The sequence below is a fragment of the Aythya ferina genome (assembly GCF_964211825.1).
Source record: "Aythya ferina genome assembly, chromosome: 9".
Classification (NCBI taxonomy): domain Eukaryota; kingdom Metazoa; phylum Chordata; class Aves; order Anseriformes; family Anatidae; genus Aythya; species Aythya ferina.
The window spans coordinates 28,020,344-28,047,651 of NC_140305.1; the positions used below are offsets into that span (position 1 = coordinate 28,020,344).

Here is a 27,308-nt window from a genome sequence, read left to right on the forward strand (position 1 = left end):
AGCGGGCGCAGCGCAGCGCAGCGGAGCCGGCCCGGCCCGGCCCGGCCGCACCATGGTGGCCAAGCAGCGCATCCGCATGGCCAACGAGAAGCACAGCAAGAACATCACCCAGCGCGGGAACGTCGCCAAGACCTCGGTGCGCGGGGACGGGGCTGGGGGGACGGGACGGGGCTGGGGGGACGGGGCTGAGGGGGACGGGATGGGGCTGAGGGCCGGGGCTGGGGCCGGGGCTGGGGCCGGGCCGCCCGGTGCCGCCCGGTGCCCCCGGCCCGGCCCTGACGCTGCGCGGTGCCCGCAGAGGACGGCCCCGGAGGAGAAGGCGTCGGTGGGGCCGTGGCTGCTGGCGCTGTTCATCTTCGTGGTGTGCGGATCAGGTGAGCGCCCCGGCCCCGGCCCCGCCGCCGCCCCCCGCCGCCCCCCGCCGGCGGCCCCGCGGCCCGCTGAGCGCAGCCGCCCGCCCGTCTGCTCTCTTGCAGCCATCTTCCAGATCATCCAGAGCATCAGGATGGGCATGTGAGGGCTTCCCGAGCACCGCGACCGACTGCGCCCCGCGCCCGGCCGGCCCCGGCCCCGGCCCCCCCGCAGGAGGACGCCCGGCGCCGGCCATGCCTCATTCCAGGTCCCCTCACGAGTCATTCCGAGTTTTCTAGTCCATGCCGCAGTGCCTTGAAAAGCACCACATGTATAAAGCAATAAAATTCTATTGTTGATCTACAATCGTGGACCTACTTATTCAGCAGAGCACGCCTCCGTGTTCTGCGCGCATCTGCTAACCTGTACGCAATGTAGAGACCTGGGACCCGGCCCCCGTACGCGCCGGTCTCGAGACCTGTGTAAGCCTCTGTATAGCTGGAAATGCTCTCGTTTAAAGTTGGAAGCCAGGATTTCTGTAGTACCGGAGTACAGATTTAAAGCATGTTCCTACCGAAGCAGTCGGGCCGCACGGCATTCTGTTGCTTATCTAAGTGAATCGTCATCTCTGTGTGTGTAGACCAGCACTGCAGCATGTGGCAGTGCGTTAGCGCTCAAATGCTTATCGTGACAGAAAACTCTATCCTATACCTCTTGTTCTAATAAATAGAAAATGCTTGTTTGTATAGCTCGTGGGAGTTACTTAACTAGCGACCAGCGTGACCGAGCAGCAGCTGTTTCTGACATAACCCGACGCTGAGGTCTCACAGACTGTTCATCAGCGAGGGCGAGAGCTACTGAACTTCTCCCGGCGGCAGGCTGTGACTTTGCTGTAAATACTTCTTGGACAACCTTCAATGAGTCGTGCTTTTAAATTTTAAAATGTTGTATGGGGATGTTTCGTGCAGGTACCGGGAACCCTGCCCCTCCTACCCACACTTCTGCTTTTATGCCTAACATCTGCGGAGCGTGGTGTGTCTCGCGATATATGCTCTAATCATGTGTAAGGTAAATCCTGCTTTCAGCTCTGTTTCCTCTAACGATGGACCCACCGCTAAACTGCTTCCCTATGGATGGTCACAATTCCTTCTTAGTAACGTTGAAATACCAAGCGAAACCCTCCCTGCCTGTATAGAAGAATGTAACTTAAAATCACAATAGAAATGCTGCTATTGATCATACGTTATTGCTGATGGCCTCGGCTCTGCGGCGGCCTCTCGATGTCTGTTGCGATAAATGAAGGCAGTCTTAAATCGGCCTGCTGTTGCATGCAGTTGCTAAAGGAAGATTATTTTTTTTTCAGGTTTCTTAGAAATTTAAAATCTGGTTACATTACTAGTAATAGAAAAAAGTTTCTATAGAGATGAACTACGTGTCTGTTAGCTGTGAAGGAGCAGACTTTTGCTGGTATGAGTTGTCATGTTTCCATTTGAAGTCATTGGAACTGGTGTAAGCCAGCACGGCCCAGGCCGTGCCCCAGAATCCAGCCATGTGGCGTAGCGTACGCTCCTTATTCCTGGAAGCTCATATTTTGTAACCGGCGGGGGAGGGGAACTCTGTATAATCTCTTATTTTAAATAAAGTTCTTCTCAAATGTGAGCTGTGTTGCTTCTGGGGTTGGCAAACTGGTGCCTTACTGGGTGGTGGGGCCGTGTCATGCCAGCCTTAGCTCAGTGACCGTCCCCCCTTGGCGAGGGGAGCCCCCCGCGGCAGGCACTGCGCACACCTCGGGCAGGCCTCGGGGGTCCTGCTTCTGCCCCAAGCCTCGCTCGGGAGGCCTCAGAATGGGCCGTGCTGCCCCCTCACCACCATGCCCAGAGTCTGATTAAATTTGTAGAGGACTGCTCGCTTTGGTGCAAATGTGGAACTCATCAGCGCTTGTGGTGCTTTGCCTAGCCAGGAGCTGAGCGTGCTCTTTCGGTTTCTAGCACCACCAGATTCAGAAAAACAGAAGCATGTTGTTAGTCATGTCTGAATGGAAGGACGTGCAGTAGCTGCTTTTGCTTGTAATTACAGTACGAGCAGCAAGCCCTGCCTGAGAGCCAGTGCCAGCAATGACCTCTGTTGGGTAATTACAGCTTGGCACATTGTGCCCTTTGGAAAGTGCTGCTGGATTTAAACCAGTGTGCTGGGTTCTCTACGTTAAAAATGTCAGAGCTGAGAACAGACCCGGTTACGTAAGGGATGAGGAAGCTCCGCAGTTAATGGGTTCGTTAGCAATCAGCTGGCAAAACAAGAGCAAGGACATTTTGCAGGTGACGTGGTATTAGATATCAGCAAAGCACATGTACAGCTAAGGAGGGCTGCAGCACAGAAAGGCGAGGAAACCACACTGCCTTTTGCAGCAATTACTGCTTGCAAGTCCAGCCTCCGTTACGTGGGCAGTTACATTGGGGTGTCCTACACCCGGCGGTGCAGGGTAAGCCCCGTACGCCCCACATGCCTGCAAACGAACGCTCGGGGACGATGCTCATTTGTCAGACCAGCTTTATCACAACGTATGGGCAGCTGTCGGAGGGTGGGGCTGCCAGCTTTGAGCGATTTGTCTTTAGAAAAAATACTGAGTGGTATTAGCGCTAAGGGAACAAGCAAGCAGCTGCCATACCCTGTTGTTCCTTCCAGGGAACAGGTCTTTATTTCAGAACAACTTTGTATTCAACTACAAAACTTGACTCCGTTCGTGCATGTAAAGCTGCTAAAAAACTTCCTTTGACCAGCAGACTCCACAGACTGGGGGAGATCCCACAGCGCGTCCCACTGCGTGGCCCGAGAAGCCAAAGCAGCGCCCGGGCTGCCCGGCTGCGGGAGAGCCCAGCAAACGGGGCCGGGGCTGTGGGAGCCGGCGGTGCTCCCGGGGGGGGCTCCCGAGGCCTGGGGGGAGCCATCGGCCCTCTCGTCTTCGACAGGGGCAAGGCGGAGGAGCCGGGGAGCCGCGGGCAGGAGCCGGGGAGCCGCGGGCAGGAGCCCCGCTGCAGCACGGCCGGACACGGAGCAGCGCTGCGGGGAGCGGGGCTCTGAGGGGCGCTGAGCTGAGGGGCGCAGGGCCCAGCTCCCGCTGCTCGCCCGCAGCCTCCCAGGGCCGCGAGGCCGCCCCGCAGCGGGCCCGGCGCCTCCTGCCCGGCCGCGGCGGCCCCGCCGGTGCCGGTCCCGGAACCAGGCCCTGGCGCCGCCCCGTGGCCGGCGGCTCCACAGCGCCCGCGGGCCCCGGGCCCAGCGCCCCGGGGCTTTCTCTCCCCTGCCCCCCCGCTCCTCCCGGGGGCAGCGCCGGGCGGGGAGGCCGCGGGCGCTCCGCTGCTCTGCAGAAAGGAAAGAGAAGCGCTGGGGCAGCGTTAGGGCAGCGCTGCCGCCGGCCGCACAGGAACACAAGTCAGAGCCGGTAACGAGCAGCAAAGCCCTGCGCGCTGACGGGCAGGTGGCGGTGCTGCGGCCGGGCCGGGGGAACCGCCCCAGCCCCGGGGGCGGCGGGGAGCAGGGAGGCAAAGAGAAGCGCGGTGAATTGCTGCTTTGACTGAAACCTGCAGATTGCTGCTTTGACTGAAACCTTACCTTACCCCCAAAATGTGAGCGCGTTATTGACGAGAAAAACTTCTTCGGCCAAGACCGGCTCCCTACAAGCTACGCACCTGGCCCGCAAGCCGCTGACAGTGCTGGGCGCAGGCAACTCCGGCAGCCTCTGCAGCTCCCCCTGCTCCTTTCCCCACAGCCGCAGGTGCTGTGTAGGGGGGATGAAGGCGCATCCCTTTTCACCAACCTGCTATCCAAGACTTTGTCCGAGCTGTTTCAGAACATAGCACCTGCCCCCAACCATACCCTGCAGCGGCCAGTTCCAAAGTTCACTTTCTGCTACTTCAAATTAAAGGAAGACATGAATGAAAACTTGTTTTTTCTTTTAAGCCAGTCTCCTGCCAGTTTCACTGGGTGCTCCTCCTCCCCATCCATGAGCTGTCTGCACTCACCTCATTCAGCACCTCTGGAGATGCTCTGAACGTGTTGCGTTGCCTTACCTTCCCACCCAGCTCTCCTCAGCGTTTCCTCCACATCCTCCATCACTTTTACAGCTTTTCCTTGCATGTTCTCTCATACACTTTCTGAGATGCCAGCACTAATCCAGAACCAACAGAAAACTAAGGCTTGTCACTTTAAGACCTTTTTGCTCTAGCATGCTTTTTGATGCAGACACCATTCCTTCTCTCACCCACACCAGGCACACCCACAGCCACAGGGTCCACCTAATTTCCAAGCATCACAAGTCCAGCAGCTGAACTACTTCTCTACTCACTACGCTGAAGCGATGGAATAATGCCCAAGACAAGGAAGCGCAGCAGCACTGCTGCCTACCAAAGCACAGCATCACCTCCAACTGCCCAGCTGCACGCAGCTATTTCCCTTAACGCAGCCGTTTTCCTGAGACCACCCGAAAGCCCCCAGCACTGGGCTTGGCCATGCGCAGCCGTCCCCATGCGATGCAGGCGCTGCCTGGCAGCGGGCTGCCTTGGCCGGCTGTGACACAAAGACAGCAAAGGCAGGCTGTGCAGCAGGAGGACGCCTGACAGCAAGACGATCACTGGTGGAGTCATTCTTCAAGGTCTCTGAAATCAAATGTTTAACAGCATCAGGACGAACACCGTGTGCTGAGCAGCTGTTACTCCTTTCTCTCTCCGGGCAGCAGCCTCAGACGTCCTCTCAAGAAGAGAAAGCAGCAATTCAAAGACCATCTTCCAAACTCAGTTCTGCCACTTTACAGTATTCTCAGTACAGCAAGCAGTGGTATTCAAAGCTAAATACAACTTAACACCAGGAGAATAACTAAATACAAACAACAAAAACCCCTAACAGGAGCAAAAGCAAGCAAAGGATTAGAAACAGGATCAGCCTAACCTTGTCTCACCCCCCATTTCCAGCAACGTTTTTTTCTTTTCACCCGCACATAGGTGGATCTACTTGTCCTTTCAAGGCAGAGCTTGCACAACGACAACTCCACGCAACAGGATTACAGAATTATGCAAGGAGAGATGTATAGAAACCAGGTCCATGGGAGTGCAGAAACAATTAGGACTTTTCTCAGTCCAACAGACTTGCTTTTCTACTTCTACCATCATCAGGACACCAACAATTCCAATGTTTCCAATGCCTCCTTACTACCTACAATCCTTAGGAATGGGAAACACTGTACCTGTACATATAGTTTGTTCCCCACACAAAAGTTTGAATCAATTACTCACCTGAAGGGAGGCTTCCTATACACATAATTCCTAAAATCTCTTTTACCAGCCAATCGTATCAGACAGGAGCTCAAGACACCCGTATCCTTGCTGTGCAGCCAGAGAGCTTTTGCTCACACTTGAGGGAAAATAAACTTAGCTACTGAAATAGTTCGTCTTCCAATTTGTATGCAAAACTCTTATTTCACTACATGCATGCTTATAGCAGGCCAAGAGCACCGATCTATAAGTGAAGATATTTTAGTGTATTACACCAGTGAGTGCTTTTACACACACCCCCACCCCCACCATTTTCTGAACTGTGCTGTGAACAGATGCTTACCAGAAAGGGGTGGTGCTGTCAACTAGAAGAACACCGGAGATGAAGGGAAGGCACCAAAATTCAGTTTCCAGTGTTGTTTTTTCTGTACCATATGAACATGACCAGAGCTGAGACAAACGCAGGGTGAGGACACCAAGGTAATGCTGGCACAACGACGGAACAGGTACAGGCCCATGAGCAAACCAGAGCGCCTGCTCTGGAACAGCAGCTCGCAGTTGTGCCCCACGCCATGCTTGGGGAAGGCGTGCTGTGCAGCGTGCTCTTCGGAGAACCTTCTCAAAAGTAAATGATTGGCTTTGTCACCACGATACCAAACCATTCCAATACCTCAGCACGTCGTGATTGGTACAAGAACAAACCAGTAGAGTCACCGACCACATTAGAAATATGCTGTTCCCAGAACACCCCTCAAAAGCCACACCAAAAAAAAAACAAACAAAAAACAGCAAGATTATTGCAAGAAAAGCAGTTATAACTCCAGCACTGCAGTTAGAATTTCAGCATTATTCCACTACTGGCTCCCTAGTTGTCTTTGTTTTGATTAAAAATACAGAATTTAAAAAAGCTACAGAATTTAGTTACATTGTAACAACATCTACAGCCATGAATTTTCAACAAAACTGCAATTTAATTTCAGAAAATGTGTTAAAATATATATTTATACATCAATTTGACACACTGTGTTAGTTTACACAAATGATGGTCTCGCTTGAAACTGTATTTATGAAATGTACATTTTTAATTTAAATACTCAGTATACACTGCACTTAATCTGCATGTTGCATTTATTAAATACATTAAAATCTGCAATGTAACAAAACGTTTTCTGCATACGAAATTCAAAACACCATTTTAAATGAACAAAAGATGGCTCACTTCATTTTTTTTTTTTAAACAACTAGTGCATAGCACACTAGCTCAGCTCCACCAACACCAGCTGTTCTTTCTTTTTTATTTGACATTGTTCACAGACTATTACATATTACAATAAGAGTGCTGGATAAAAACATGAGGTACGAAAGTGGTTCAAAGATTATAGGTCATGCAGATCATGCTAGACAGCAAAGAAAGTTGTGAATGAGAAAACACTAAATAAAAATACATAAAGAATGTGCATTATAAAATAAAAAAAAAACTCAATTACACAGCTTTGCTTCTTTGGTTACAAAGTAGGTTGAACAATTTCACAGCTTTTTATTCCCACCCAAAAAAAAAAATTATACGAAATGTCAAAAAGCAGAGGAATCGTGGCAATTTCTCTCTATTAGAAAGTAGAAACAGAAATGAGCAAAGTTTTCTTCATCAAAATAGCCCATCAATTATTTATTATATCACAATAACTGGTGACTACCTGTACAGATGCACTATGGTCTTCATACTTACACTCTATACAAAATTTACATTCAAGCTGGATCTTTACTACCGTAAATAAATACCAAAGGTAAATTGCCATTAGTGTTAGAAATATGCCAGGATTCTTTTGTTCAATTATTGCCTAAACATTTTGTCTATTAAACGCAATCCCATCTATCATTTTACTGATACATACATTTATTAAAAAATTAAAAAAGTTCTGTGACATTGTTCATGTACATTATGAAAATAGCAGCCCTGTAATAAATAAAACAAATAAATGAAACTAATGTAGGCAAATGTTACTTATATTGAAAGAACAGTGGCTCTTAAGATGAATTGTTACTTCTTACAAGATAGCAAGGCTCAAAGTAATCCACGGGCAATGGAAACCTCGGAGAGCCACCAAAGCTCTTAAAGACCTCACTCCGGCACACCAAGCAAATGCATTCTCTGCATTAACAACTCTGTCTACCACTCCCCTTGTGCACTGATGACATAATGGACACCAACTGCACTTCATAACACATCAGTGAGGGAAAGCTCTTGGAGAATGATTGTCTAATACTGAAAAGGCCAAACACACAACAGAAGCATGGCTACTTGCTTTCATATAAAGTGGAAAGAACATCAGTGGCACACAAGGACAGACTGCTCTCAGGTTTTTTTGTTTTTAAACGAGGCAAGAAAGCTTTACGCTGAGGAGACATTCGGCTGCTGTGGAGGTTGTGTTGGCTGTGGAGGCTGTGCTATCACTGCTTGCGCTTGTGAAGTGCTACTAGGATTGGCCTGTTGGGTTGAAAGTTGGGATAACTGATCATTGTTTGAAAGAGATTTTAACAGTGCATTTTCTCGTTCAAGTAAAGAGTTTCTTTCAACTAATTCTTTTATTTGTTCCTTCAGGACTTCCACTTCTTCTCTTACTGCATACATCAAATGGCTTTTCACTAGATCCTGCAAAGAACAAGTTGACAGTTACTCCAACTGGAAGAACAGTGCCATTCCACCCCAAGCCCAGAATTCACTGCTTTACTATAAATAATAATTTATAATTAGCCTGAACAAATTAGCCTTCAAGAACAGTTAACCTAGTGCTTTAACTCACTGTAAAGTGGCCCATACATCCAAAGCTTTGCTTGCAGCATTCAGCAGTAACCACGTTCCAGCACACAGCCACCTAAGCATGTTTCTGTTATAACTGACTTCTATCCCACCTCACCCCCCACTGAAGAACAAGGAATACTGATGAAGTTACAGTAACCTGAGTAGATACAGAACTTCTGAAAGGGTCTTTTTGTTATGTTGCATGTAGGTATAATCCTACAGAATATTAGGACAACAGTAACCTTCAGGTACTACCCTATCCTTATGGCCTTCGAGGCCTGCGTTAGCTGCTAAAATGAAGCTTTCTCCCATGAACAGCTTCAATAGGCAGGACTGCAGTACACGTAAACCATCACCTGCCACTGCGTGAAGCCTTGTCACCCCAGTTATGCTGAAGACAAAGCCCTAAAATTATGCAGCTATTCAGAATGGAAGCATCAGCTCTGAAGTTTTGACCTGGTGGTAGGAATCCTGTGTTGAATCCCAAGCACTGAGGTATACAAAGGTCAAGAAATAAGAAAGCCCCTAAATCAGGGCAAAGAAAAATCAAATTGAATTTAACTGAAGCTGAACTAACTGTGAAGGATGGCACAGTAGAACGGACAATGAAGAAAACAGAAATGAACATCACTAAAATAAGAGACTCGTGCTATTTTCAGCACTACTTTAAATTCAGTCTCAGCTTGTTCACAGAAATTTATATAAAAAATCATTAAGAACATTTTTGGGCCAACAATGTAAGTGACAAGCATAAGCAAAATGTCACTAAGTTAAACGTTAAAAGAAATACCTTGTTTGTGGTCATCCCATAGTTTATATATAAAATCCCTTTTTCAAACAAATCCTTTTTTTCTCCATCTGACCCAACTGAAGGAAAGTTACTGACTTGTAGGACAAAACAGCTGGAAACTTATGCTCAATGACAAACTGCTGAACCTATTAGAAATAATAGCTTGTGTTTCTTTACTTACCATTGCCTGTTCTATTTTGTTGTCAATGGCAACAACACTTGCACCAGATGCACTGTAAATATAAACAGAAAACTTTGTGAGCATTACCATATCATTGGGTTAAAGCTCGGCACCCATAGGATTCCCAGAACATGTTTTCTGAAAGGCTAGAGCTTCAGGGTCAAAGGTTCAATGCATAACCACGTATTGTTCCCCCGGCCGTATTGCCTAGGACAGACAGAGCATTTACGAGACACTGCTCCTTCAGCCTGCAATTCCTTGGACTACAGGTATAACACGGGAAAGCACATTTGAATAGACAGTAGAATAACTGCTGTAATTCCCTGGCTCATTTTTCAGCTTTCTTTCATGGGGAAAATGGGCATGGGATATTCATGAGGTCCTTACCTCTAGTTTAATTTCTGCTAAATTGCTTTTATAAAGCAGTGAAAAAAAATGTGTAGTATTTGTTCTCTGGCTTTACTTGAAGATTACTTCCCATTAGGAAATAATTGGATCTGCACTGCCTTCACTACTTTGCAACCAAGCAGCGGTAGTCAATAGGAGTATAAGACATGTCCACAGACCTGTAACTCCACAAGAGCATTTACTCAGTTTCAGTGAATTCTCAGTGGATCATGTTTAATGATCTAGAAAATGCACTGCCCTTTGCCTGCTTGCAGCTATGAGTCAGCCTTGTTCCAAAAGACATACGAATGCAGAGCAGTCCTACAAAACATCTCAGTCGGTACAAGAAAGCAGGTGGCTTTTAGATTTACTGTGGGAAACAAGATGTCGGACTACATCTTTAAATATCAGATTACAGCAATTCAGGTCTTAATATTTTTAGGCTGGCTGTTTTCAAGTCACAACATCGAAACACAAATCTGGGGGTGTCCCCTGATCTCCTCCAGACTGATTCTCTAGGTGGAGAAGAGGTGTAGCCCACCCCAGGGCATAAGACAGGATTCAGCAGAGGAACACATCCACAGCAGCCACAGAATAAATTCAAGCCATGTGAATTTTCTGTCATCCCTTACTCTCCTTGCCTGACCTCCTATACTAGGTCCTGGTGATCCAACTTCAGCCCTCAGCTCCGTGCCAGACACAAGACTGCAGTTCTTGGACTACTTGCCGGGCCTGCTAGTGACACCTACTGATACACTCCACCAGAGGAGGAAGTTGCTATCAGTAGCGTGCAGCCACATTAAAAAAAAAGTTAATATACAGGAAAAACGGAAGGTTTGCAGTCAGGCTTGGAAACTTGCCCCTTTAAGAATACATAACACTCGCTGATACCAGACACTAAGAAAAGATACTTAAAGCTTTTTACAGTGAGTATCAGCAAGGTGGTCATAAATACTAGTTACGTATGTGAGACAAAGGCTCACTGCTGAAAGAACACGTCACTTCAGGGAAGCCCATTTTACAGAGTCCCACAAAAACAGCCGGTACCCAGCACTGATCATTTACAAGTAAAGGGAATTAGCTTCTGAGACTCAGAAAGTAACAGCCTCTGTTGGTAAAGTAAACCAAGCCTGCCATCTGTAACTAAGCTGCTGAACACGCATTTACCAAGAAATGTGTTCCAGTTGCGCAGGGGCTCAACTTAAATGCCTCTACACAAACGTACATAGCAGGGGGAAAAAGAGCAAGGGGAACCAGCACTTTCAGCTCAGTCTTAGGGCTCTGATACCCTAGGCCTTGGAGATGGGTGGGATGGCTTGTGCAGCTGGAGCGCTGAGAGGGATGGCTGCAGGCTGCTCCAGAGCCAGGCAGGGAAGGAGAGGAGGTGGGGTAGCCCTCTGCATTAGGAGGGGCCGAGTATCCCTGGGTAAGTCAGGGGAAAGGGCTGTGAGGGAGGTACTGTGGCTGGAGCATGTTACAGAGCAGCCAACCAGGACGAGGAAGCAGAGAAGATTATCTACAAGCAGCTGTAAGCGTCATGATTGCTAGCGCTTGCTGTCAAGGGAGACTCAACTTCCCCGGTGTCTGCTGGAAATGCAACACTGCAGAGCAGCAGCAGACTGGGAGACCTGCAACGTCTGGGGAAAGCTCCCTGCCCCGGGGTGAGGGAGCCGGCCAGGGGAGGTCACTGCACCAAGGTGAGACTTGCAGCAATCTTCGTCAGCTTTCACGACTACAGTTTTGCTTTTTAACCACCTCTCTCTGGGGAAGGCCCTTCTACCATACACAGCAGATAGACAAAAAAACTACTTAGTCTGAGAAATTCCTCATGTAGATGATTTCAAAAAATCCCAGTGCCTTAAATATAGTTTTCACGCTTTATTTTGAGAAGACCATGAGCAAAACTGGATTTGACTGATAACATTGCTTAGCTATAGCACACCATCAGGTATGCAGCTTTTGGAATAGAAGTGTTTTATCCAATACTTACAGCTTGCACCTCGTAATTCCTTACATAGGAAAAATATTCTTAATGTGTATATGCAACTCAAGAACAGCACTATTTTGTTTCAAATGCCTTGTAAACAGGGAAGAGAAGCCTCTTGGACCACCATTTACACACAAATGAAGAAAACAAGAAGAGAACTGGTAAGTCGAAGTGCACATCTGATTTCCAGTGTATGCTATATTTAATATAGAGCAATTGCACTTTCCAGAAGGCAGCGCATTGTTAAAACCTCAGTACAATTCTGACTTCACTGCTACAAAAATTTCTCCTGTGGAGATACGGTATCCCACAAGTATGGAAAGATGTTACTCAGAGGCTTCAGTATCATCATCAAGCTATAATAATGTGAAACAATTCTTTGGTAGGCCTGTGAGCACAACATATGCCAGTGTATAAATTACGGGAAGTATTGGTGTTGCACAGCGATCAGACAAGTGCTTTTTTGTAAAGTGTAATTCTATGGTTCAGGAAAACTTGCTTACTATAGACTATTCCAAAAAGTTGAATGACACTGTTCAAAGGAAAGTGAATAAAGTAATTGTAAAAATTGAGGATCAGTAGATCGGAAGACAGCAAAGAAAGTTAATGCCTTAACGTTGACTTCGTTAATGGTAGGAGGAAAATTTAACCTTCAGCACTACCTGAAGGATGGATGCGTTATAATCCATTTTGATGGTGAATTCAACAGGCACCACTGTGGTCAGTCAGTATTTTCACCATCAGTGACTTTAGATAGACCCATCATCCTTCCAAGAGATTTGTACTTAACTTCACAATTTGCTTTGAAAGCTAGGTAGAAAGACTAAGAATCGAAGTTTCAGAAGAAAGGCATTTACAACTTAACTCACTCCGTATGGTTCAAAAACCAACATTCATCTTTACAGATTCCAGTCCTCAGTAATGCACGTATTTTGTATCAGCATTACCTGCATTAGGAAGATGAGTTATACGCAGGCCCACCTTGGCACTGTCAAGAACTACACCAGGTAACAGCATTCCACATTTAAGTGAGACTGCGAGCCCTAGTGACAGGACGTTGCAAGCCAGTTTTGAAGCTTGTGTGTTTCCAGTTTAAGAGCATGTTCTGTGTTTAGCCACATTACTGATTATTGATATACTACCTTAGAGAAACTTATTGCAGGGAAGTCATCCCCCAAAAACTCCCAGAATGCACAAGTTTCCTTGCATTTTCTTGCCTTTTTTTTTGTTTAATTTAATATCAAGAGACACTGTACTTCCACCTCTCACCTTGAGATACATTACGCCTATCACTCAGCTTTGCTGACCCTGTGAGAGCAGGGAAGACTACCTGCAGAAGCAACAGCAAGAGGTACACTGGTGGCAAGTGACATCCCCCAGCTAACACACGGTAACTCCAGCACTAGATCTATCCTGCTTTAGTTGAAGGTGGAAAAGATGGCATCATAAACCACAACCTGAGACATCCCTGAACTAGGTGACCTCCCCTAGCTCCTTCCTTGTTGCCACTTTGAAACTTTGAAGTAACCTTTCTGAAAGGATCAGTAAGGTATTTCAGAGGTATTTGTTCTGTTTGTAAGTGAATTTCAAACTAAAACAATAAGCATGTTAACTTGTTCTTTCCCCTCATTGGGGAGTTACCATGGTCAACTATGCACCTCTATGTCTTACCCCTAGCCAAACTATTTAGTCTCCCCATAGAAGCCTTATCTATTCTTTAAGGAGTTAAGGCATGTTTAACTGATCTCCTGCAACACTTGAAATTCATGGATGTTTAATGCTTCACATAAAAATGCAATGGAAACTTAATAATATTGCTTGGAATTAAAGTTTACCAACAACAATGGCTGTTTTAGGCAAATCCATATGAAGCTCCTATGCTACCATTACCACACAAAGGAAATCAGGCCCCACAGCCATCATCCAGACTCATATGGATATGCCAAAAAGCCCTCAATCCCCTTCTTAATCCTCTGAAGTAACAGTGCCAGTCAAAAAGACTGCTGAGACTCATGCCCTGAGCAACGCCTAGGCAAAAACTAAGAAGGGAAAACATTTGCAGGGCTCCTCATTTCACTACTATTTAACAGTTTGAATGTTATCATCACTCTTCCCTGCTGAGGGGTATTAGTGAGAAATACTTGCCTCTATTTCAGTCAAGAATTTTTAGCAATATGTATCTATTGTGATAGCACGTAGCCACTTCGCTGGCTTCCAACAGTCCCAGGAGATGGCTGCTCACAGGAGAACAATCCGTACTTGTTCACAACAATACTACAGTGACATAGGAAAGTTTTCTTCTATGTTTGCACTAAATTCTCCTAACAAGTAAATCCATGAGGTTCATAGACTGTTTCTGAAGGAGCTGCAGAACACAGTTAAAAAGCCTACGACCAGGTTTAAGATCATTATGTTCTGTAGCACGTGAACCCCTAAGTTTTGGGATGAGGAAACAAGGACTCTGAGGAACTTGGAAGGACTTTCATTTTTTTGTGGCAGAGACTTCTTTCACAAACCTGAGACCACAGAAGCCCCACACCACTTAACTTGCCATCAGACATCCCAGGCCTGAGAACAGGCTCCTGCTGGCACTGGAGGCTGCCCCTGCCTGCTGGCTCCATCCTGCTGGGGCTTCCCTCCACATGCCCATGGCCCAGAGAGGGAGCACGGACTGGGCTTCAGCTCCCCTGTCAGGTTTTCACTGGAAATGCTTGCACCACCCCTGATGGACTTGCTTCAACACTTTTACAAATGCTTGCTTTCACTATGAAGTGTTCAACAAAGATACAAGACTATTTTTCAGAAGCCACTTATATTGCTTTTTTCCTCCTGTATTTCACATTTCCAGTGCCTGTTTTGGACATTATACATGAATCTAATATCTGTCTCAGTTGTAATCACTAGCAATTTTAGTTGTTTGGGTTTTTTGAATCCACTTCTGCATCTTAAGGATTATTTCAAGTTAGAGACAAAAATAAGAAACAGATAAATGATAGACCTTACAGTGCATTTTTGGTTTACGTACCAAACTTGTACTCAAGTCCCTGAAGTTTGCTTCAGTTAACTAAGTCCTCGAACATAAATACTAACACTGTCCCATAAATACATAGAAATGGCATCATCCAGAGCTTAACACAAAAATACTCATTTGTACAAGAAAAGATGTGCTTTTAAAACTTGGCCTAAAGCTAGCACTTTAACAAAAAACAGCAGGATGCATTAGCATTACTTTTAAGCATCAGTGTTGTAAAATATACAAATTATTGCCAAGCAAACTTTAAAGGATTCAGTTAAGCTTTTGCAAGTTGAAGAGCCTCTCAAGTCAAATGCAGCCAGTAGTGATGAAATTGTTACCAATACTTAAAAATAAATAAATAAATAAATAAAAGATCTATACTCCACAGAGCTTGCTAAGCAGTATTGTGACAGGCCAGAGCATCGCAAAACATTAAGTCACATAGTCACTAGGACTTAATGCTGACAATAAAAAAAAAAAACCACCTTCAAAATCATTAAAGTGCAGGAAAGAAACCATTTGCAGCTACTGATGAATTAGTAATGCATCTCTGGCGAGTCATATCTGTAACAAATATGACTTTGTTGCACTTCATTGCAGTTTCTCGCCATGAATTCAATGCCAACTTAGTAAGCTTACTTTGTCTTCATACCTTGTCACAGTTTGTGTTTGTTACCCATCTAGTTTAACTTCAGCAGAATGAAACAAGCCACTAAGCTTCCTTTCCTGGCCTCAAGCCTGAAAGATTTTAACTTTATTAAAATTGTGTTTAAATACATTTTCACAACCTTTTTTTCTGACATAAGACTTAAGAGTCACAATGTCAAAGTAGTTTTTTTTTTTTTTTTAAGGAAGCTGTAAAATGTTTTATTGAAGGCCAGCTATTAGCTGACCAGCATTAAACTCTTTCAGCTTATACTTTAAGTATTACGCATGCATAATAAAGGAAGAAGAAAAATAGCATTTCAGACTTCAGTTATAAGTTTCGTTACAGTTATTTCAACTCCATGTCTGCTTTCAGACTTCCAGGCAACAGAGGTCCAACATGAAGTTCTGGACACAAGCAACAGTTCTGCGCAAATGAAATGACGAGAAACTTGCATAGAGCAAAGCCGTTCATGCATACCTCAGCATGTATGCATTCCATATTTAAGCATTCATACCTATCCCAGAAGGTCTTTGACTCACGTAACTTGTTGAAATGGAACGCTTGGTAGAATGCAGTTGACGGATTCCTATGAGATCCAAGAATCAAACAGAGATATTGAAAATGGATATATAATATAAATACTAACTCTTATTCTACCAAAATAATTTAGCTATCCAGACAGGTTAAGTTTTCGTCCACATGTTTAGACTTTAGAGAATCCCTAAAGAAAAGATTGATTGGCTGAAAGTCCTTACTGTTTCTATGAGTTTCCATTAAAGACACATTGATTCCATAATTCCTACTGATTTTCATGCTATTTTAGGTTGCTTCTGTAAAGGACTATACAATAAAAGCTGTTAATGAAACATCTCATAGCATGCTGACAGTCTCCTATAGGTAATCTGCGTAGCACCCTAGTGCTGTACATACCTACATTCAAGGCATTTCACAAAATGGCTCTAGAACACTACCCAGTGCATCTGTTCTACCTTACACCCTACTTCATGTTAGAAACACAGGAGTTCTCTAACTGGACTCCCGAGTCAGAGCTAAATAGGCCACATTAAACCTACTAAAGATGAAAACTGAAGAACAGGTTAAGTTAAAATTGAAATACAGAATTGAAGATCTCGCTACCTTTGTAAGCGGTTGTCACAGCTGTCCTCACGCTTCCCCTGACGTACAACGGGCCGACTGCTGTTGGGCCCCTTGCTGAGCCATAAAGCTGAGCACCAGCTGCTGCCCTGGGTCTCGCCAAGCTCCAGCAGACCGGTAACTTTTCTGAACACAGGACACAGTGGCACAAGTTCTGTCACCAATGCCAAACCCTTCAGACAGCCTGACCCTCCTTGTTCAGTGCGTATTTGCCCACAGATAGCAATTATACCAAGAGGGTAATTTGAAGACCATAATTATCCAAACACTCATCTGAAGACTTGTTGCTGATAGGATACCAGAGGAAGCACAAAGTCAAAACTCCCCACTGCTAGTAGCTGTATCAGCGTTACACCTAAGCTTAGAACTCATCAGTACTGCTGTCTATCCTGACACTGGTGTAGCTGTGCCAGCCCTGGAGAAGAATTTAACAACTTAACTGAACAATCTTCAGAAGAGCTAGCATTGGCTCAGCTTCCTTTTGAAGGCAGTTTTAAGATCAGAAGCTCATACCAACGTTAGAAGCACAGGTGTCCATCCCTTTTCTAAGTTTGCAGCAAGAATACTTCTTAAAAACAACTGTCTTCAAGGTAATTATTCCCATTTAAGCACAACTACTGTACGTATACTTGAAATCATAAGAAATCACAGAGGCAGCTCCATAAGACGCTATTAACCTGCAGTACCTCGATTCCCATGACAGCTGTATACAAACAGCCTAGCAGGGTTAGTAGCTAGTAACGCGCGCGTCTCAGCACAGATCAGGAATCGCTTGTTTGTGGTGTCTGTCACTCCATCTCCTACCTTCAACTCTCTACCCTCCATGAAGGTAGCTTAAAGCCTGCTGCAGATGTTGCTTGATCAAACTGACCAAATACCATGATTTCATGTTAGAACTTATGTTTTCCTAAGTATTGCACGCTTGAGTGACAATTAATTCAAGTAATTATAGGGAGGAGCAGTACGTAGCAGCACAATAGGTAAAGGATACAGCGACATAACATAGGAAGTAACTGGCATCTGCAGACACAATAGCACTCCTTTGCTTAAAGGAAGGATGAGGCCCAACCTCTTCTTTCTAATTAAGATATCTCATGCATATGTAGAAGTCTCTTCCTCATAAATTGACTGTAAACAAAAAGTCATTTATCTCCCAGGATAAATTTACTTGCATCATGCAAAACCTATTGCTAGCTTTGAAAGGTTGTGGCTTACAACCACACAGCATATATTTCACACAATCTATTTTTGCACTGACACCCTATATGCAATATACTCTCACAATTCTTAAGCAAGTATCTGGAAAATATCTGAAAAAGCACAAGCAAGTTTTCTTGTTAAATTCTCATTTTTACAAAAAAAAAAAAAAAAATCTCAGCAGCAGGGTATATTACCTTAGACAACTAACATTTCCTACTCTGCGGCTCTACCTCACTCAAGACATTAATGGGGGGTGGCTCAATACAAAGAGCAAATCCAGAGAAGTAACCGATGTCTGACATGCAGGTCTGAGCTGATGTTTGAGCTCCAGACTGCTGAGGCATCTGTTTTTAACCACACTAAACTGTGAAGGGTTGGAGAATTACCGAACTCCTTTCAGCTTGCTGAAACAAGCGAGAGAACTGCTTAGAGCAGCAGCGCAGCCTCCCCTGCAGCGCAGCCGCCGCACTCCAGAAGTCCCCACAGCACCCAGGGGCCGCCCGGACCAGGGAAGCCGATTCCCGAGGCTCCCTCCCCAGAACCAGGCACCAAGGTTCAGTCCCAGCTGCTGGCAGACACACAGCAGGGCCCAACAGCCAGCTAGACGTGCGGCCCCCAGCACTTCACCGGAGGAGCCCCACCAGGCATTTGTCTCCATCTCTGGTTGGAGAAGAAGAGGTGTTCCCAAGGATGGCTTGATCCCAGATCCAGAGCCTATGACAGCTGACTAGCATAGCAAGGTTAGACATTTAAACTGCATCTCGCTTCGTACAAGAGTCCGTTTCTCTGTGATGAAGTCCTACAGGAGATTTATTTTCCTCTAAACGCTCACAAACTCCAGTCTTCTCTATGCACTCCAGAACTGTCTCTAACAACAGTTTTAGCATGACAGAAATTTGATCTAAATTTAAAGGATGACATTTTTATCAGTTCTCTGCGTACCTGAAACATCAAGTTGTCCCTTCAAAAGGGAAGTCTAAACAATGTCCGACCTCTCCCCCCACCTTTGGAAGGGTATCCTCCCTCCCACTGTTGTTAATCAGGGGGCACATGTGCCAAATTGAAACTTTACTCGAGAGAGCTCTGCTTTGCTAGAAAGCATGCCCAGGAAAGCTGGCAAATATTCAAGTACACAGACAGATGCTTTTTCATTTGAATAAGGGTACTGGCTCTGGAAGTAGCAGTTACCAACACGACCCACAGCGGCCTTGTTTCCACCTCCCACCTCCGAAGGAGGCCTAGGAGCATTGCTGCTCATTACACAGCTGAGCACGCTTCAACTACTGGCCAACAGCAGCAGTTAAAGGCCACAAAAGGAAGAATACCTGAAGAATACCAAGAATTATTCAAGGTGTTGCAATAAATGTTCATACCACTCCACCTCAGACAGTTTTGTCTCAGTATCAGTGATTAACTGAGGATAGGGATGATGCAGAAGAATAAAAATGCCAAAGTACCCACGAAGGTGAAGAACATGAAACTAACAGGTCAGACAACCCATGTTCAATACCTCAGATGAAAATCAAAGCAAAATAGAACCACCTATTATTACCTATACAGCAGCAAACTGGCATGGATTGCCATTTTAGAAGCTTATGTGAACCAAAAATTCTTTATGAAAAAATTAACAGGCCTCATATAGAAAGAATACAGAAGATCTAATTATTATTAAATTAGTAATGCTTTTAATGCCACCTTGCATGACATCTTTGTAATTAAGATCATGGCTTATTCAAAGTGGGTCCACAATTGATCAACTACTCTGTACACGTGGCTCTCCAAAAGTTCAGTGGAAGAAGGGAAGGATGCATCAGCCAGAGCTCTCCAGGGGTCTCCTCCGAGTCTGTTATAAGAAACTTTAATCCACGACTTGGGCAGTGGAGTACAGACTACCTTTATACCTGCAGATGATCTGCAAGCACTCTGGACAGCAGGAATAGAATTCAGGAAGATCTTGCCCAATTGGAGCAATGGTCTGAAATAAAAAGGATGCAATTCAATAAGGATAAGCACGAAGTATTATGCTCTGGTAGCAACAATCAGCAGCACAACTACAAAACATGGAATCAGTAGTTGAGTGCAATTCCACTGAAGAGAATCTAAGCAGAAGTATCGAAGTTGTGATATTTCAGTCTTACACAAGCTATGCATATACTAACTGAAGTCTTGTTTTATTTGGCCCCTAACCTAGATTTCTTACAGTTTCAGATGCAAACTGTCCAGAAGGATATAAACCTACCAAGGTTCAGGTAAGACCACTATAAGATGTTATTTTCCATTCCCTCCCTCTCCCCCAATTAATCAGTACCAAAAGTAGAAAAATTAAGCACTGAAGAGAGATGGAAAACAGTTCTAGGCTTCATGTACTTTACAATATCTGCAAAGGAACAGAAAAATCTCATTCCTGTTGGGTATAAGCACAATAAAATTACTATGGGTTTTGGGGTTTTAACTTGCAGAAGAAGTTTGTATTACACATCAGAATTGTTTTCCATGCAAACAGTAAGGAATAGAAAAGAATTCTTAAAGTAATGGCGGAATTCCCATCCTTGGTGATAGCTGTTGCTCCAAAAAAGATTCCAGGCCCTTACATCCCCAGATGAGCCCATCGGCCCATCTTTCACAATTCGTTGAGAATTCATGAGATCACTAGCAAGAACTTGGATTCTATTCAAAGGAAGAACTTTAATTTCTACAGGAACCAAATTTAACTATGAAACAGAATATAAAGTAGTAAAGAAAGACTAGTTTATACTCTGAAGCCAAGCTGCCTTTCATTTCAACCATATAGTTCATTTACTTTTCTGGTGGAAAGTGAGTGATGATCACTAAAACCAAATTCTTTGTTGCACAGAAAGATCATATTCTAGCATGTTAAGATGAGAAAGTATTAGTAAAGCACCCTATATTCTTGTGTTCCTGTTCTTAGAAGGTCATTAATTATAGAGTAATGCTCTTGCATCAGAAGGATGGGAAATTCAGCAGCAAGCTTCTCTTTCTTTATCCTCTGCACAGAAGTTTATAGGAACCTGACTATGCATCTGTAAAATAAAACCATTATTTAGCCATATTTATTAAAACACAGAAAAAACTTCTAAAATTTATACAAGATTATCTTGCCTAGAGGCATTTGAAACAGAAGTTAGTTTTCAGTTCCACGTTGTACTGATCACCAAAAGGCTGTTTCACCAGTAGCTTGCTATGTACCTAGGAGCTACAGCCTGCAAAGACTGACCACACTTGGTGTTCAGATGAAAACAGTTGGGGTGGTTCCTTTAGGAGTTGAACCAGGGGTTTTGTTGTCACTTAACAATAGCTTATCAGGAAACTCCCTGCAAAGTTTATTGCATTTTAAGATCGTGTTTAGCCTAATAACAAAATTCCTTCTCCACTCCTCTTTTAAAAGCTGTTCCACTTCTTATTTATACTACTATAAATCAACTGTGGGATCTCCGGATATTCTACCTACAAAACACGGTAACCAGAGTACAGAGCTTACATGAGAGACTTGGCAACTATTAAACTTGGGGCAGTCAATGTGGAATTAAAGAAGGAGAAAAAACATTAAAGCTATCAAGTTGTGTTTAATTACACAGTTCCTTCTTTAAAGCCATTATATCTGAAATACATATGCTGAGAACAACAGCAAGAATTAGACTGTTGCATTCAGTTTTAGATGCATTTTAACTATTGTGACAGGAAAGGCTGACTAAATTAGTGGCCTGCATGACTGTTTTTGGGACAGTGGCTCCAAACCACCGTGGACTTTATGGTTCACGGTCTACTTGTGAATGAAAATATCATTAAGTGGAAACAAAGCATTCAGCACAGGTCTGACCTCCACCAGAAAAATCAAGAAAAACAAATTTAACTGCTAAAAAAATCACTTCACATAGGACATGCTTAACAGGAGTTTTGCAACATAACTCAAGATGAAGGAGATAGAACAGCCGATGTACTGCACAGCAGCAATCAGGATACTGTCTGCAGCACCAACAATGCCTCAGATGCTTTACAAATAAGCTGTACGCTCCCTCTCAATGCTTCCAGAAATGATGAAACTGCAGCTAATGAGCTAAAGTACGTATCACCTGAAATGCAACATCAGTCTGACGTTAACAGCTTGCTTTCAACTAAGCTGCACCTCAAACTCCTGATGTTTGGATTTAAGGTATGAGAAAAAAAACTCCAGTTTCCTACCAGAGTTGCCTATTCCTTTCCACAGGAAAGATCAGAGCAGTAGCCTGAATCTTCTCCACCAAGAGGATTTTGGAAAATATTTCTTTTTGTACAAACTAGAGCTCTCTAAGCAGAAAGCGAATGAGATGACTGTCAAGTGGTCAGAGTAAGCAAGTCTGACAGAGCCATTTTGCTGCCATCCACTTGGTCTGTTGAAATGATGGCATTAGCTTGCCCTTGCTCTGGGGGCCTGGACTCTGAAATACACTTGTAACATTCTTCAGTCCTGACATTCGCCAGGGAAAAGAGTAAAAACACTTAAAAGAACTGAAGGTGAGAATACAGCATGGACTGAGCAGGTGAGATCGACATTAATAATGGTCACAGCAGAGGGATACAGCAAATAATCCGAGCACTTGCACGCAGCTCTGAACAAAGCAGTCTCTGGTACCTCCACCGTGCCCTCCCAGGCAGGATCACCATTTTCCTGAGTTACGCAGAAGGGATGCCAACATTCTCTACTTGTTACAGCAATGCATAGTTGCAGAAAACACTTTTCCACTTGACTCACCATTACATTTTAAAACATACTCGAAGTCCTTGATAGTCCTGTTCCAACGTAGATCAGACACCATTTCATAGCATTAGGGAACAGATACACCTGAGGTGAGAGTGCTTTGTGAGACAACAGGTGACCCAGCCTCACTTCCACACTGAATTAGGGTCTAATAGCAAGTTTTCTTCCCCATGTGCACTTGGTTGCTTGGTTGATTTTCTCATGCTTTTTTTTTTTTGTTATGATGATGTTTCTTTTGTTTGTGAGGCTTTATTTATTTATAGAATTTGACTATCAACTTTGGAAAATCTTGTCTAAAGTACCAGAACCTTTTGAGGCAACATTAAATTCAAACAAATTTCTGAAGTAGTTTAATATCTACAAGTCACATCGTACATTTGCTTTAGAGAAGCTAACCAGATGAGATGTCTTAGGTGCAACTATACCTAAGTATTCACTCAGGTCTACCGAGTTTTGCCACCAGTAAATTCAACGCTTTTTCTGATTAATGTCACTTTGTATATACAAAAAATCTGGCAGGCAAAAGCTACCAAGTCAGTAGAACACAGGACCGTGAAAAGTGCAACTTCTCTCTTGGTTTTATTACAGTTTTTGAAAGCATGAGTGAACGTCTCTGTGAAGGAAGAGTTACAGCTCAATTACATTGGCAAGAATTAATGAGGACAGTGGGACAGCACACTTCTGTACACAGAGCTGTGAACTGATAAAAGGGAGGCACCTCATCGTAAGACGTAACTAAATAACAGAGGTCTGTAACTGCACTAGGTTAACAATCATTCTTGGAGGGAACTTTGCCTAAGAGTTCAAGTAGTGCTCATCTTTTACATTTACATTTAAGAAAAATACTCCGAAATTCAATTATTCCTTTCATACTCAGTTCTCAAAATAAGAGAATTACCTTGACTTCTACTCTCAGCTTGGCTGCTGAAGAAGAAAGCATTTAGCAATACATATGAACTTATCACTACAGAGGATTAGGCTCCTACTGCTTGCTCTGCCCACAAACCAGACTTCATCAAACCTATTGATGAAAGGAAGAACAGTTTGATTATTGATGAAAGAGGCGCTGCAGAGGGAACAGTTTGCTTGAGAATATTAATTTTCATAGAAAACAGCCCAGAATTGAAATCCCCCCAACTACATTGCACATGAAGTTACAGTACAGCAATTTAAGATATTTTAGCTACCAATAAATACTAGTAGTTCCTGTTCTTTGACAACAATATTTATTTCAAGATCTGTGAGAAAGAAAAAAAGTAAAGGGAAACAGATTCAAGGAGACTCAGCAAAATCCTTCCTGTCCTTATTTATGTGACATGGGTCAAGAAAGCATCTCTTAGCAAACAGGTTTAAGTACTTCGCTTTTTAAGCGGATATTAGAATCTAGACTATGGATGGCACAGTTTGCACGTTCACTTCTTTGCCTTTCTATACCATTTACAAGTTCTTTACAACCTGTTTCATGCATGCGTGCACTCAGCTGTAATTATAACAAACACACACTCAGCATAAGAGCTACCACTTGGCTTCAAGACGTTATTTAAAGAGGCACTGTAGGGTTGGTCAAGGCATTCAAGGACCTTGCAACCTCCAAACCAGCACCAGGGGCAGGGGCTCTGGGCACAAACTGGCTCCCTGTGGCCCCTAGGCAATGCTTCTGTGCCGGGTGGGTGCCACAGGGTGCTGGGGTCTCCTTGGGGACCTTCAGAAGCTGCCAGGACATGGCCCTCAGCGGCCCTGCTGGGGCAGAAGAACCTGCAGGTGCCTCCAAACCCAGCCTGTCCCATTCTGTAGGTGTCTTCTGCTATTGACACAGATCTCTCTCGGTTTGTGAACTCCAAGGAGCACCACACCAACAGGCCAGCTGTCATTGTGCTAGACAGCTGACAGCGCTGTTATACTGATCAGTATTTCCACCTTCTCACTGCACTGAGAAAAGAATTCAATCAAGCTGTCATGATACAAATATTATTCCTAGCTTTAGAGGGTGAACATATATACAAAAAACCTCTTGGAATAATTTTTTTCAGGCAAAGTAAGAAGACAAGCATCTAGCTGTCCTTCATGTGGCAGAATAGGCAACCCACCTGCCTTACGTGAGTAAAAATAGATTATCCTGTAACGCAAAGCATTTACTAGCACTTAATACATGTTTGAATTTATAACTTTAAAAATAAAGGGATTTTTAAGAAGAATAATGAAGACACTACACTTCAAGCAACCTTTTATGCCTGGAGAACCTTCTTACTATAAATAATTTTATCTTTACAGTTTGTCAAATACATGACTAAAAGTAAACACCTGAGGCTGACAATCTAGATTTCTCTACCAGAACTGAAATACTCATTACTTTGGCAGTAAAATTTTCACAGAATTTTAAAGAATCTTTGCTAACACACAAAATGCATATATGAAGGTTTTTTTTTTTTCCCCCCATGAGCAGCAGAAGCTATTAATCATCAACTTTATAACTGAAAAAACATAACCTCAAAATGCAACAGGGTGATACTCAATAACCAGTACAGTCACAGCGAACAGTTCCTTTTCTCTTAATGGACCCTTTACTGTAAGGGAATATCAGGAACTTGGGAGGACGTGCATGTCCAAGAGCAATTTCGGTTCCGGTAGCTTGGCAGTAGCTCAGTAGTCCTGCCTAGCTCAACAAACCTAAAGGCCTGAACGGGCCTGAACGTTCAGCTTTTAATGAGAGCTTTCAAAAAAGCTCCCATGAAACATATGCTGTTATTTCTATCATACAAAACAGCATTGAGAAAGAGGCTGACTATGGAAAACTTGCACTCTGCTGTAGTGAGTAGAAAAAAAAACAAACCTACAGCAGCTGAGCAAAATACTTGGGAGTATAAGGTACAGAGAACCATTTATTTCAGAGCTGGTATACTGCAGTCTTCAGAACAAGCCAAGTTGTTTAAGTTCATGAAATTCTTTCAAGTATTTTCCCCCTTTCTTCCTTTTAATAACCATCTCCTGTGAAACAATTATACCTCATTAGGTTTCAGACGGTGTGGATTTGCCCTCAACAAAGGCATTTAACAGTGTACACTGGAAAACAGCACTGCCAAACAAGCAATCACAATTTTCTGTTGAAACGCCTTTTAACACTCAAGAACATACATGTTAAGCTTTCCATAATCTAGAAAACACTGTGACAGAGTCACTTTACGGAACTTTTTGCTATAGGAAGTACAAGACATGAACGCAACCAACTGCAGCTTTATTTGCGTTAACTGTCCGTGGATACCTCCCCCTGTACCGTCCACCTCGGAGGTCCCGTCTCAGCTGTGTTCCAAGTGCTGCAGCTCTGGCCACTGAACTGCGAGAGCACGCCTGCATCTCATTCTCACCTGCCTCTGCAAACCCTCTTACTCAGAGCCCTTTAGGGGAGATGAAAACACATTCAGATCCCTAGCTGCAGTGGAGTTCGGAGTTTTAATAAGTTTACAAACACAGTGAAGGAAGGGACAGAATTCACTAACAATGCAGTTCAAGTACTGCTTGCTGGTATGCACGCGCAGAACGCTCATTCTTCAGGAGTACAACAAAATATGCATCCAGGGCAATACATAAAAAAATGACACCAAAGTTACATCCATTCCTATGCCGTTTCTTTCTTCCTTACATTATGAGTAGGGTCTCAAGAGCTCAGTTTCAACAATTATACTTTGTCAGCAACAATTAGTACACTACACAAAAAAGTGATTTAACTGAGCAGAGACGTATGCTGTGAAGAGGTCTGTACAGCCAGGTTTTCAACAGTTTAGCTGCTGCAGCTGACAGTCCACAATTGCAGCCATTCATTAGCATTCCTGGAATACAGCCGGCACAGTTCAAGCTGGTCAGCTATCTCTGGAAAGTGATCTATACTCTGCTCCTTTTCCAACATGCCTAGTAATATTTTGCCCCCAAAGTCTGCCAAACATGCAGGAGGTTTGAACAAGCTTTCTCAGTAACATTCTTTTAACAGAGGCAACACATTTCTCTTCCCCCAAGAGCCAAAATAAAATATTAAAGCAGCTACAACATTATGCCTGTCAGCTACAAATTTGGGTACACATGGACGTGAAGGTGAATGAAGAACTGACATATGCTGATCCTGAAACAAGCTGCTGTTAAAGGCTAGTTGATGTGAACATGAAATCCAGTTCTAGCTGTTTTCATAGCATTTGGCAGACATTAAACTTAAAGTGGCTTGCAACGTCCACATCTAGCTCAGTAAGAGTAGCATTTCCTCAATCCTTGCATACTGCTGCACTTTATTCTACTTGTAGACACACTGAGAGGAAAGAAACGTTATGCAGTAGACCTTTCATAACTTGTACAGAATTTATTTCTCTTTTTAACATCTTAGTGATTTTGATACCTAAGCTGAGTTACAGAGCTTTGCTTTTTAAAGGAAGGCTGCGATGTGTCAAAGGCTTTTTTATTCCGGACCCCCTTCCCCGGTAAGATTTCATGGTTACTCAATTCATCATTATTCAGCAGGTCAACAGAAGGAACTGCAGTTTCATTTATATTACCGTGAAAGTGTAATGGACTATCAAGGCAGGAAATTGAAGGTTTTTAGGCAACACATCTTGCAAAAAAAAAAAAAAAAAAAATCAGTTCTACATCTACAGATAAATAGTTCTATACATGTATCATCTCCTCACACCTCAATGTGCGTATGCATCACTTCCTCCACTCCAATTTTAGATGTGGGACAATTTAAAACAGTAGACCGTAAGACAGGAATACAAAGAACTTTTTCTCAACATTGG

At 43.9% G+C, this 27,308-nt stretch overlaps 2 protein-coding genes across 14 annotated transcripts in view; one reads left to right on the forward strand and one right to left on the reverse strand.

Annotated features, from left to right (window-relative positions):
• Nucleotide 1: 1 nt before the first annotated feature.
• Nucleotides 2–2,010, forward strand: SERP1 (stress associated endoplasmic reticulum protein 1). The gene is made up of 3 exons (XM_084529449.1): nt 2–136; nt 299–374; nt 477–2,010. Exons 1-3 carry the CDS (start codon nt 53–55, stop codon nt 515–517), a joined length of 201 nt encoding a protein of 66 aa, XP_084385575.1. The 5' UTR covers nt 2–52; the 3' UTR covers nt 518–2,010.
• Nucleotides 1,306–27,308, reverse strand: part of TSC22D2 (TSC22 domain family member 2) — a 31,517-nt gene continuing 5,514 nt past the window's right edge. For 2 of the 13 annotated variants that reach the window (XM_084529427.1, XM_084529424.1), the window contains 2 exons: nt 9,384–9,435; nt 1,306–8,262 (listed from right to left, as the gene is read on the reverse strand). In XM_084529427.1, coding sequence (XP_084385553.1) covers nt 9,395–9,435 — 41 coding nt within the window. In that variant the 3' untranslated portion in view covers nt 1,306–8,262; nt 9,384–9,394. Of the gene's footprint in view, nt 8,263–9,383; nt 9,436–9,536; nt 9,591–15,899; nt 16,009–19,670; nt 19,753–25,502; nt 27,125–27,308 lie in introns of those variants that run through there. The other 11 variants (XR_014695907.1, XR_014695908.1, XM_084529425.1 and 8 more) reach the window with 11 other exon arrangements.